General features: G+C 46.9%; 1 protein-coding gene across 1 annotated transcript; it reads right to left on the minus strand.

The window, feature by feature from the left end:
* Window positions 1-3,571, minus strand: LOC135812520 (uncharacterized). The gene is made up of 3 exons (XM_065325853.1): window positions 3,241-3,571; window positions 2,114-2,335; window positions 1-932 (listed from the first exon to the last, which is right to left on the minus strand). The coding sequence occupies exons 1-3, from the start codon at window positions 3,536-3,538 to the stop codon at window positions 397-399; spliced, it is 1,056 nt and encodes a 351-aa protein (XP_065181925.1). The 5' UTR covers window positions 3,539-3,571; the 3' UTR covers window positions 1-396.
* Window positions 3,572-13,046: the final 9,475 nt, after the last annotated feature.

Below are 13,046 nucleotides of genomic sequence, written 5' to 3' on the forward strand. Positions count from 1 at the left end.
GTGTAAAAGAATGAATTGGGATAATAAGAGAGAAACGTCTACTTTGCAGATAGCAGTCAAGCCAAACCCTGGGCAACTTTATGATCATTGTGGTGAGAAAATTAAAGCTGGAAAGCTTACTCACGCTATCATGCCATTCACTGCAGCAAGAGAAGCTCATGAGCAACTCTTTCACTCAAATTCTGTAACAGCCTGGAGTTACGAACCTCAGGGTTATATTAATGCAATATTGGTGAAGACAGAGGTACATACATGTGAGAAGGGAGCGTTAAGACAGAAAACGTAATGAATGCGTGCCGCTAAAGTAAAAAAGATGGGGGGGGGTACTAATTCCGGTGTCAATGTGCTTGTAAAATGTGTCAAAAGTACCGCTTGAACAATTGCAATGCGTAATTTTTAGTTGGTATCTGAGTTGGTTCCGTAAGCAGAACTCTCCGTGAGATCACACGATTTCTTGGTGATGCTGACATACGCTGTGCTTTCGTACATGGGAACATTGGACTGCTTGTTACCTTGCGTTGCTCCTGATAGTTTGGTGCGTTTCGAGACATCATTTGGCACGGTCTCGTACATGGCAATGTCTTGGGTGTTGGCGACAGGGCCATCCGGATGACCTGAATTGCTCTCTACAGCGTTAGTACAGTTGAGTGGGTTCTGGCCACCTTCCGTTAGACGCCTGGAAGAGCGATACCTACGCAGGACAACCGCTGCCAATAGGAATCCGCTGACAATAACTGACACTGAAATGCCTATTATGGCTCCACGGCTGAGAAAAGACGACGGTTGAGACGCTTCCATTGAAGTCAGTGTTGGCGTGGATGGTATACTGCGATTGTTATGGTCTCCCTCTGCGGATGCAATTGCTGTGTTTGAGACTCCCCTTGTGATACGGTTTTCACCGGGCGTGAAGGAAGTCCCATTTGAAGATGAATCTATTATGAGGGAAAGATCGAAGGAAGAGTATTTTGTTACGATGAGACTACGAATGCATTATGTTATATTAGAAAATGTGATGCATACAGGTCTGCACTTCGCCTCTTGTGAAGTTTTCAAAACGGATAAATCGTACTAATGTGTACGTGCACTGACGATACAGGGATACATCACTTCCTAAATGTAATGCAAGCACGTTTATCAGGATAAAAAAGGTAGTTAAAAGTTTGTGGCCGCCAATATCAGATTTCCTAAGGCCCTAATCACACTGCGGTCAAAAGTCGCGTTTGCGTCTGCGTTTTCTTCCGTTTTTGACGGTCGCCTAGGAAATGCCATCACGTGACGTTATCACGAGCGCATTGGTTTCCAGACGCACAGCCGCAGCCGCAGACGCAAACCAGGGGGAGGGGAGGGGGGGGGGGGTGGTCAAAACTGAATCGCGTGAACCCAGATCGGACTTTCTTTATCGCAGCACTTCCTGCATTGTTTTTGAGTGTTTTCAAGCGATTCTCAAGTGTGCTTTTCAAATCTTCATTTCCATCTAGTTGCGGAGGCCGGCGAGGGTACTTCTACTACATGTACTGATTGATTGATTTTGGAGTCGCGAGACATGGAGGTGATGCGAGCTCGTGGCTGAGGTTGCGCTGACTAGTTGGCGGCGGCTAGCCTAGCTGGACGATGTGCATCAACAACGGAGCTGCCACCCCAACACAGGCAACGCAACGGCTGCAGTCTTCCCATCGACTCCCATTCCCCAGCACCACTGACAAAGGATATACATGTAGGAGCAGAAACCGAACACTTCTCGATCTCAGGAAAATAAATTCAACATACACGGCCACCTCGAGATCGATTCCCCACATTATTGTATTTTCCCGCGCGCACAGATTTTGACGCAAACGCTGAAAATCACAAGTATAGTGTGATATGAAGTCTTGAGTTTTCCAATCTCAAACGCCAACGCAGACGGAAACGCGACTCAAACAAACGCAGTGTGATAACGGCCTTAGCAAACAAAACTATTTGTCGTTCAGTCATTATAAGAATTGTTGGACAATGCACACGAAGCACTCGTGCAGTGGCGGTTTCACCTGCTTCTTTAAATGATGCTTTGCTACCCAACAGAGAACATGGATACAATTGTAGGCGTTCAAATTGTCTTGAGACCAAAGCTCAATACCTGGACCTTTGTCGGAATTTGTCAAGACCGAATTTGCATTTTTAGTTTGGATCTCGGATGTAATTTGTAGGATGAGCTGCGTAATGTCCAAGGTCGGTAGAAGTGGTGTGTTTCTTGGCTCTGCTGGCGTATATATGAAAGTTGTAGGCCATGGTTGTACAGTGGTCGGCAGAGGTCTGCGTGAAGTGGGTGCCGATGCAGGGTGCTCTTTCTCTGTCGTGTCTGCAGTAACCACATGCAAATGATAGGTAGAAGGAAAATGTGAACAAGGTTGCCAGATGGGACACAGAAGGGCAGTCTAGACACCGAGAGAGCTAGAGAGTAACCACAATTCTTCAGTTTGATGATGATCGAAATCTCTCTGACCAGTTCAATCATACAAGTATTTTTTCTTACAAACACGTTGATCCACGAGCTGCAGAGAGTGAGCAATGTCAAAGACAGAGCTTCGATCATAGCAGGCTTAGGGGTAGACGTTCATGTTGGTTGACAACTGAGTTTTATGTCGCAAAGTAATCATCGGACAACTGGTCAGCTGTCTGTAGAAAGTACAAGACTATATCTATACACCCAGCCGATCACGAGCAAATATTTCCGCATTAACCTCCGTTTAGCTTAGCAGAATAAAGATTTATGGTTTCCCCACAAGCTGTTCAAATTAATAATGCGTAATTTCGTTCTTATCTTTGCTAGAGCTAAAGCAGAGAAAGCGGATAGAACGACATAATGGGATGGACCTGAGTGGTCAATTCTCGTTGTTCAGTCTGTCTATAGCTGTTGGATGATGCAGTTGCAGTACTCGTGCACTGGCGCTTTCACCTTATTTCTTAAATACTTTGCCGTCCCCTACTAGACCAATCGGTATAATATAAAAAACTGCTTTATTGGAGCTCGTGCCTTTTCGCCCACTTCATTTTGACACCTGCCTGACTAACAACTGCCATCCACAGCACACGAGAAGAACATGAAACCTTCGACTCGGCGAACCTGCAAGAATGCACCACTGTCTGCTCAATGCACAGTGTTTTGGGGACTTCACCTCTCCTCAGCTAGAGCTTGAGTAGGCTAAGGATACTAAAATACATTTTTTATGACTATATTCTTCATCATGAGCACCAGTTACTTACATTCCATGAAAATACGTATAATCGGGTCATTGTTACCGTCTACACTGCTATAGCAATTTGAAACTCTACCATTCCTCTTCACTGGTCTGATAAAGATTGTTACTTGAGATGGATTTGGACACTGGTGTCTTGCATTATCTGGCAGTCTATCCAGGCCAACCCATTTCATACAACTTCGTAGTCCGCTACAGGAATGTGCACTGTAAACAGAACGCACGAACATTCCTCGCTTTAGTCTAGCCTCTGCTTGACAGGTTGATCCTGCGCCAATGAAGATATTCGCATACCGGAAAGCCATGTTGCATTGTGATTCTGGCAAAAAGCGTGCAGAGACCGCCTGTCCCCGCCCAACACGTCGCCAATGAGAGTGCTGTGCGAAAGTTGCGGTGAAGTACAAGACTCCAGCAGTGCCGAGAGAGGTGGTCTGCTCCTGGTAGATGTCCCTCATTAAACATTGCCTTCGGTTGCACGTTTGCTGACCAGAGACCATGAAGAACCCTTTAACAGAGACAGTAAAAAACATCAACGATTTTTGGGTTATCGGACAATTCACCACACCGTTTCCGTTCTTCAGAAACTGCATTTGATGACCATTTCCTTACACTGTGTGGACAAAGCTCAGTTGCATGGTGGTGATGTCCGCTTAATTAGTTGCGAGGAGTCCGTGTTACCTCCGCTCACGGAGGGTGCCTAAAGTCAGTCAATGTTTTCGGACCATTTCGTTTTGGACCCTATATTCACTGTATCCGGATATTGTGCAATTCATTTCGATGTTTGGGGTGAGTGGGTGTATGTGTGTGTGTGTAACAGGTAGCCGAGTGGTAGGCGCGGTGCAATTAACACGAGTTATCTTTTATTCTACTTCTCTCAGGTACACACCTGGGATATAATTATAAGTATAAGAAGAAGCGGCAAAATAAATAACTTTCTCTCCGGTGCACACCTAGAGGTTGACTACTTCTTCTTCGAGTTAGCTTTGTCGTTGCTATCTAATCTCAATCAAAACAGAAATGCGCAGCGGCTTTAATGCAGCAGACGCCGTACGCTTACATACAGAGATACACTAAATATACATCAGGCAAAGCTCCGTATTAGTTCCGTACTACTTCCGTATTGGTCGGGCAGGGATACTACACCCTCCCTTCCTACAGATAATCACGCCCTCGTGATTTTCAAAAAAATAGTGAAGAGTTATGAGCACAGCGTCAACCGGAAGATGGCAAATTGTATCGGAAATGATAACGTTTAGAGTAGACAGAAGAAATGAACTGATAATAAATCAAAACATAGAAGTAAAAGCACACCAGGTTCACACGATCTCTCGGGGTCAAAAGGGAAAGAATGGTCCTCCAAACATGACGTGAAAGACAGCCAAATTTCTGCACATCGCGGGCTCAAACTGCCAGGAAATTCACAATTTCTAATAAATGCACTGCATCGTGGGAACTTACTCCAGTACACACCTGGAGTGTAAAAGGGGATTCTCACACACTTCTCCCACCAGGTTACTTAGGTAAACCGTGGCTAACCATGATCAGACGCCTACCAAACTAATGGTGTACTAGCTGTGCTAGTACTTGTTAGCAACAATCCGAACTAGCGCACACACTGCACTGCATTGCTTTGTACTGCATTCAAGACTGACGTCATGCGCTTTGTTTTGCTGCGTAATCACAAATGGCACCAGCCCATTTTGCTGAAAAGAAAAACAAATCTTGCTTGCCCTGTTGTGCTCTTCCAGACAACGGATCGTGCTTCAGCAGTGTTTCTTTTCCTTTCGTAGCTTTGCTGCCAGCCCGAGTGTCACCTCGACACTGTATTTCTTCAGTATGTCTGACCTAACTGTCGACACTGTCAAGGCAATGCCTTGCCAAGCTCTCCGCGGCGAGCTTTCTCAGCGCGGCTTGAATCCGAAAGGAAACTAGTAAAAGTATTTTACAGGACCGTTTGGTGGCACGACTAGCCCTTGGTAGTGAGGTCTGCTCCGGCCAGGAGAACCAGCAACATGACAGTGCGGACACGGCTCGCGAGCCCAGAAGCCCGACTGGCACCAATGCCTCCTCCGCCAGCTCAGGTGACGCGGGCTCAACGGATCTCTGCGCTCTAGTACGGGACGAGGTGTGGTCGGCTTTGTCGGCCGCCATTATATTATTTATATTATCGGAGAACAATATTACATTGTGCCACTCCTCACCCAAAGCCAAGGCAATGCGGCTGCTGCCGCCACTACGCCAGGCCAAGCTCCTGTAACCCACCCGGTCAGCCACCTGCACCAGCTTTGCCCAAGGCTGTGCAAGAGCGTATCTTGCGAGGGGAGTTCGTAGATTTTTCGAGTTTGTTGCCTGAAATTCTTGCACACTTCCGGCCCAATATTCCGACTGGTGCACAGCCCGAATAACGATAGCCAGCTAAATATCGTTGAGTCGGATGACGCGAAGCAGGTGCGTCGCAAGGTTCACGATAAATATACATGTAGCTACCGGGCTCGAGGCATGGTCTGGACCACATACATGTCTGTTATCACGGCTGCTGCCCTACACCGCACTGCTGAACTGCTGAACTGATTGCGTATCAGCAGTTGATCCTGACTGCTAACCGCCAATCGGCGCGGAGCCAATCGGCCACCCCGCCGCTCCTAGCAGAATGGCTACTGAATCGCTTGACTCGGTACGTAGCTTCTTTCCTATACACTCTGCAGACACCACACTGCTAGCTGACCACTTTGCGCGCCAGTTACGTAACCACTCAGATCAATCATGTGTTGCGTATGTTCTCCATGGCCTGCGCCGTGGCTTTACTCTTGGATCTGCCGGCCAACACGACATTTCGGTTTTCTCTAATAATCTGCCCTCGGCTTTCACTCACTCGGCATTTATATCCGAGCAATTAGCTGCTTCCTGCGCCCGCAGCGAGGCCACAGGCCCATTTCCGTCACCTCCATTTCAGTTCATGTGCCGCTCTGGTATTGGTGCCATCCCCAAAAAGAACGGCAAGCTGCGAATGATCCACCATCTGTCTAGTCCGGAAGGCACCGGTGCGAACGACAGCATTCCTGCCGAGCCGCTCTCTCTGCACTATGCAAGCATTGACAACGCGATCAACATCATCAGGTCATGCCCACAGCCTGTGTATTTGTCTAAGCTCGATGTACGCAGTGCATTTCGGCAGATCCCAGTCCGCCGTCAGGACTTCGCTGGGAAGGCTCCTACTACTACGAACGCTTTCTGCCTTTCGGCCTCCGCTCCAGACCAGCCGTATTTGACTCAGTAGCCACAGCAGTCAACTGGATCATGCAGCACGAGTTTGCTATAGATCACCGGCTTCATTACCTCGATGACTTTCTCGATATCTCCACTGGTTTGGCTGCAGCCAACCAGCAACTCACCATCCCCCTCTGGGCATTCACGTATCTCAGCATTCCTCTTTGCTCCATCCCAGCTCGAAGGGCCATCACCACCATTGACCTTCCTTGGTTTTGTCCTAGACTCCGAGCGCCAAGTAGCTCGGCTACCAGAGGACAAGCTGTCCGAGATCCGTGCGCCACTCATGGCTACTATCAGCGAGTGCAGCATCGGCCAGCGTCAACTCGAGTCCCTCCTGGGGAAGCTCGCTTTTGCTGCCCGAGTCATCGTTCCTGGACACACATTCATGCGTGAACTATGATCAGCGTGCCCTGAACTGTATCTGTGTATGTGAGTGCGGTGCGTAAAGCCCACCTTGAGAATGGGTTTGTCGGCCCCTTAGCAGATGCGTGGCTTCTGAAGAGGGTGTTGAAGGGCATCCAGCGATGCCATGGTACGGCTGTACTCACCCCTCGCCTTCCTATAACTATGCCAATCCTACGACACCTGACGGATGCACGCCGGAAAAGTAGTATCCTGAATGGCCATGACAAGCTGCTCTACCAAGCCGCCATGCTGCTTCTTTGGATTTCTTCGGTGTGCCGAATTCACTAATGGCATCAAACGGGGCTGTACTAGCTCCTCTGGTGACGGACGCCTGCAACTCTTCCTGCTTTCATCCAAGACGGACCCATTCGGTGAAGGCGTTACTAGTGACATTGGCCCGTCTGTACTGCCGTACTGCCCGGTCCGTGCCATGGTTAGCTACCCATTTGTCACTCGTCGCGAGGGACCGGAGCAACTCTCGTTCATTCTCTCGAACAGACAGCAGCTGACCAGGCCAGCTATCGCCCCGGCTTGCTGCCGTGTCATGGATGCCATGATCCCCAACTCGGGTGAGTAATGAGCTACTGAACTCTTGCTGCGCAATGCTTGCCTGTGCTGACATTAATTGACCCTCGCTGTGCGTCAATAGTGCTTAGCTAACGGAGTGCTGGTTTCATGGGTCCACTCTCACAACTGGTGTTATCTAGCTATTTGCTGCGGCTCTGCCTTGCGCTATAATACATCCATTTAGCATTGCAGCTCTACGTTGAGCTAATAGCAGCTCTACTTTGAGCTAACAGCAGCTCTACTTTGAGCTAACAGCAGCTCTACTTTGAGCTAACAGCAGCTCTACCTTGAGCTAACAGCAGCTCTACTTTGAGCTAACAGCAGCTCTACTTTGAGCTAATCGCTGCTCTAATTTGAGCTAACAGCAGCTCTACTTTGAGCTAACCGCAGCTCTACTTTGAGCTAACCGCAGCTCTACTTTGAGCCAACAGCAGCTCTACTTTGAGCTAACCGCAGCTCTACTTTGAGCTAACACCAGCTCTGCTCTGAGCTAACAGCAGCTCTGCTATGAGCTGACTGCAGCTCGGCTCTGAGCTAACACAAGCTCTACTTTGAGCTTCAACCCAGTTGTTTCGAAACCAACACTCCTCAATCCAAAGATGCCTCTTTGTTGACTTGTTTGTGTGAGGGATGGGGCTAATGGTGTACTAGCTGTGCTAGTACTTGTTAGCAACAATCCGAACTAGCGCACACACTGCACTGCATTGCTTTGTACTGCATTCAAGACTGACGTCATGCGCTTTGTTTTGCTGCGTAATCACAAATGGCACCAGCCCATTTTGCTGAAAAGAAAAACAAATCTTGCTTGCCCTGTTGTGCTCTTCCAGACAACGGATCGTGCTTCAGCAGTGTTTCTTTTCCCACCATCCCTCCCTATCCAACTACTTATTCACACCATCATTATAATTATCGTACCCACTAATCGGGTCCACTCTCACAACTGGTGTTATCTAGCTATTTGCTGTGGCTCCGCCTTGCGCTATATTACAACCATTTAGCATTGCAGCTCTACGTTGAGCTAACAGCAGCTCTACTTTGAGCTAACGATTCACACACTCGCATAAAGGAAGACTGAAGAGAACAGGGAGACTGAAGGAGGACAGGAAAGAAAATGCCATACCTGGAAGCAGCACCGCGGCGGCTGGAGCTACGGCGGAGGGCAAGCCAGGTTTTATCTTCATCTTGGTTGAGCCGGTCACTCAGAGCGGCTAGCTCGGCGTCAGACAAATGACCTCCCTCCTCGTCTTGAATCGTGGTCTTCACTTTGTCGATAGCATCGCTTTGCGCGACGTAAAGAGTGATGGTCTAGCCAGGAAGAGTGTTGACGAAAATCTGCATCCCACCACGGAGGCGAAGTACCAAATGAAGAGTGGGCTCCTGCTTCCGACTGCGTGCCGGCGAAAATCAAACGCTGCTTGTCTTGGGGAATACCCTCCTTGTCTTGGGCAGCAGCCTGCCTGTTGTCGTCCTCATCAGCTTCGCCATCACCACCGGTAGTATACAATTATGTAGGTAGCGGGTCGCTTGGAATCGCCATCGGAGTCTCCAGTGTGTACCGTGCGGAGAGAAGGGGGATCCACGCTTGCACCCTGACTGTGCTGCAAGCTAATAAGCAGGGCCAGGCCCAGGGAAGCAAGAAAAATGATTCTCATCTTGATTCGTCGCACGGAGCTGCAGCGGGTTGGGCCATGGGGGTCTGGGGTCGAATCACGTTGTTTTATTTTACAAAACACACCGCTGCCACCAATGTAACAGATAGCCGAGTGGTAGGCGCGGTGCAATTAACACGAGTTATCTTTTTTTCTACTTCTCTCAGGTACACACCTGGGATATAATTATTAGTAAAAAAGAAGCGGCACAATAAATAAATAACTCTCCGGTGCACACCTAGAGGTCGACTACTTCTTCTTCGAGTTAGCTTTGTCGTTGCTATCTAATCTCAATCAAAACAGAAATGCGCAGCCGCTTTAATGCAGACGCCGTATGCTTACATACGGAGATACACTAAATATACATCAGGCAAAGCTCCGTATTAGTTCCGTTATACTTCTGTATTGGTCGGGCAGGGATACTACATGTGTGTGTGTGTGTGCAGTAAAACCTGTAACTAAAGACCACCGTGACTAGCGACCAGCCTGGTACTACCGACCACTTCGCCAGGCACGGACGGTCTCACATTCAAAATGCACTGTTACTAGCGACTACCTGCTGAATGCGACCAGCGATCGCCTTTTTTTTGTCCTAAAGATGATTTTTGACCCGTAACTAGCGACCGCGTTGTAGGAAATCAAATGTTGCTCGAAGCTCCTTCTTGACATTTTGATGATTTTCCGTGGTCCTGAAAAGAATCTTTGGATACTATAGCTGAAGAAATGAACGCAGGTCAAATATTAATCTTCTCTCTCTGTCTCTCTTCATCTCTCCGTCTTTCTCTCCAAGTGTTGTTTGACCTGAAATAGGAATGGCATTGCGCAAGTCTTGGGGAATTGTATTAGCTGCATTCTGATATACATAATTATCATATAATGGGATCCATTATGGTCGCGCGGTTCAAACCTCTAACTAAAGACAACCTGCTACTAAAGACCGCTTTTGCTGGCACCAAGGGGTGGTCGGTATTCACAGGTTTTACTATAGATGCTTGGGGTGAGTGGGTGAGTGTGTGTGTGTGTGTGGAGGGGGTGGGGGGGGGGGGGGGGCGGGGGGTATCTTAGAGATCGACTACCTATTCTGGTGTATCAACTTGTATCCAGCTGAATGATGACGTTTTACCCGATACATATTGGCCCAGGTAGGAAAAACCCAATGACGCATATATGTGAATTATGACACAAAAATTGAGGCAAAATAGAGCTGTTCTCAATCCTGCATGCACCACTGTCACAAGCGTACATGTATAGTCAATCAATAGCCTAAAGAGAGGCAATTGTTCACAAACATATTTCACTATAAACTACGTGTCACGAATACGTTCGAGTAAAGTAAAAGTAAATGATCATGTCCGTTCCCGAAGGTAACTCAAGATGTTGGACTGGGAACAAGGATTTATGGAAAGCAGAGACCGGGTGACAATTGATATCAGCAAAACAACACTCTCAATTGACCTTTGGCAACAGAATTCAAGTACGAAGAACATTATTTGACAGCACATCTTGTTTGAGGTGCATCCTAGGTGTCAGATATAATTAAATTGATAGCCGAAAAAGGGGGAGGGGGCTGGCAGAAAAATTTAGAACGAACCTATTCAATTCACACTCGCCCCTTACCTTATAAACTATATTAACCGTTTGGAGCCCCAAACAAACCTCATAATTGTATGCAACTGCTATTGCGACATATTCTTGACCTTATCGTGGTCATAAATTTTGTGTTCGTTTTTGGATTTCCATAATCTGGGGCTTCCTGGAAAGCGCTCCGCGAGCAGAGTAACTAGAGTTCAAATTCAACACCACAGCAGTCTCATATCCAACGCCATGGCGTCTCGAACATGATATTATTCTGAAGGCACTTCAATTGGCTCGGATGAAAGTAGAAAATATGTTTTCAACATAATAGAAGCGTCACTCTCCAGAGACAATACGAAGACTGAATACGACTAGGTTAAAAGTGACGAATTTTCGTGACTAACACTAATTTCACATTTTCGTGTCTACGCGCCACCTAACATTCACGGAAATTTGGATACTTTTTTTGAATAGTTACTGCTTCCAATAAATTCGTAATACTTCAAAGGGATTATGCATTCTCAATTTGTGGGATTTAAATTTGTATTACGAGCATTACAAAAGAGTCTCCTAAATGCCTCGATGTCAAATCAAATGACTAAATATGTAGATCAAACATTATCTGTCTTACCTGATAGAAATAGAACCATTGAAAACTGCATCTTTACTCTCTTCTCTTGTTATTGGCTCTCCTTGCTATTCTCAAGCTAGAGGAGGGTTCATTTAGCTTTCAGCGCAGATCAACCATTGAATATATCATTGGAAGACTTCAGGAGCTTTCTCAATGGGAAAGAAGGCCGTAACTGCTTGTGTTCTTGCTCGTGTGGAGCGAAGATTTTGTACCAGCTGTAATGTAAGTTAGATCACGTAGCACGGGCGAAGAACTGACAGGGAAGCAGCCTGGATCGAGTAGAAGAATCCTTGGTTAAGAGCGTATTTATCAGCTGTGGTTGAAGCCCACAACCCCGCTCATAGACAGGTGGTACACCATGGCCAGCTAAGGCAGACACGATGCTAACAATGCATGATACAAGGGAGTGCTGAGATCATTCTCGCAGTCAGAAGGCCGAAACGATAGTTATACTGGACGATGTATGATGGTGATACTCATGGCCAACGGACAACGATTGGCCTTTAGTCTTAGGCGCGCTCAATGTTTCATGACTGGAAATTAGAACGTATATCAAGAATTTGCGTTGATGCATTTTAAATAATTGGTGCATGTTCAATCATCCCTGCATGAGGTTGGCACTCAACTGCGTTTCTGGCCACACAAGGCGACGTGAACAGTACCTGATTTGGCAGCCATTCAAATTGGTGATATAAGTACATGTATGCCGCGTGATGGACTGAATATTTCTGGACAGTTAACGGATGTAGTCACCTTGAATAAATTCTAACATCTATAGCTCTAAATATGTTTACCTTGTAGTATAAGGTACGGCCGCATAGTCATTCACTGGGGACATGCTGTGAAGCTAGTTATGCGTGAATACAATGAATGTGTTGTCACCAGCTTGCACGAACCAGGCACCAGCATGCAGTAGAGTACACCGTACGTCTAGACTAGTATGCGGGTGTTAGTAACGGAGGTCAACTGATCAATGTGTATTAACGAACTGTGTGGAAGTCATATTGAAACAATACTACGGGCCATATGCAAAATATTGGCTGATCGTGCAGGGAACTGTATGATCGTGTAGTTATTAACATAGTGTGTAGCTTGATGGCTCTAGCAGGATGCAATTCCGGACCTATCATGAGTGTACATGATGTGTGCCAGATTGACTGGAGCTTTCCATGCGTGAATAATATGAATGGGCCAGTTGTCACCAGCTGTACGAACTACAGAACGGCATGCATTACATACCACCTGACGCTTGACTGAGCCTCCTTTGATTTGAACTACACGCTGCTAAATATTTAGGCAAATTGCTACGATAATTTATTGCTCCCACTCGCGTCCATGATATTGGGCGACACCTCCGGTTTAGTTATACGAACTCCAAACAGGAACGTACCTACCTACTTACCTTCCCTTGACTCGTGTGCTACGAGCTAATAACGAAGGCCGTCCCATTATTGTGCAATTAGCCTTTTGATTGTTTATTTCAACATTATGATCTGTCATTGCCCTATGCATTTGAATTGAATGGAGCCGGTTTACCGCATATGCATTGATATCCATGTTGACATTAACAGGGGGTGGAAGACAAATCCCATGCAGTGCCAAGGACTGTATACTGTCAAAAACCTATTCCTTGGTATATATTCGCATTCCATTTTCAATCAAATCCTGAAGATAAAGTGGGAAATTGGCCTCCATGGGTTCCCGTGTGATTCACTT

This window comes from Sycon ciliatum, chromosome 3, assembly GCF_964019385.1.
Source record: "Sycon ciliatum chromosome 3, ocSycCili1.1, whole genome shotgun sequence".
Lineage (NCBI taxonomy): Eukaryota > Metazoa > Porifera > Calcarea > Leucosolenida > Sycettidae > Sycon > Sycon ciliatum.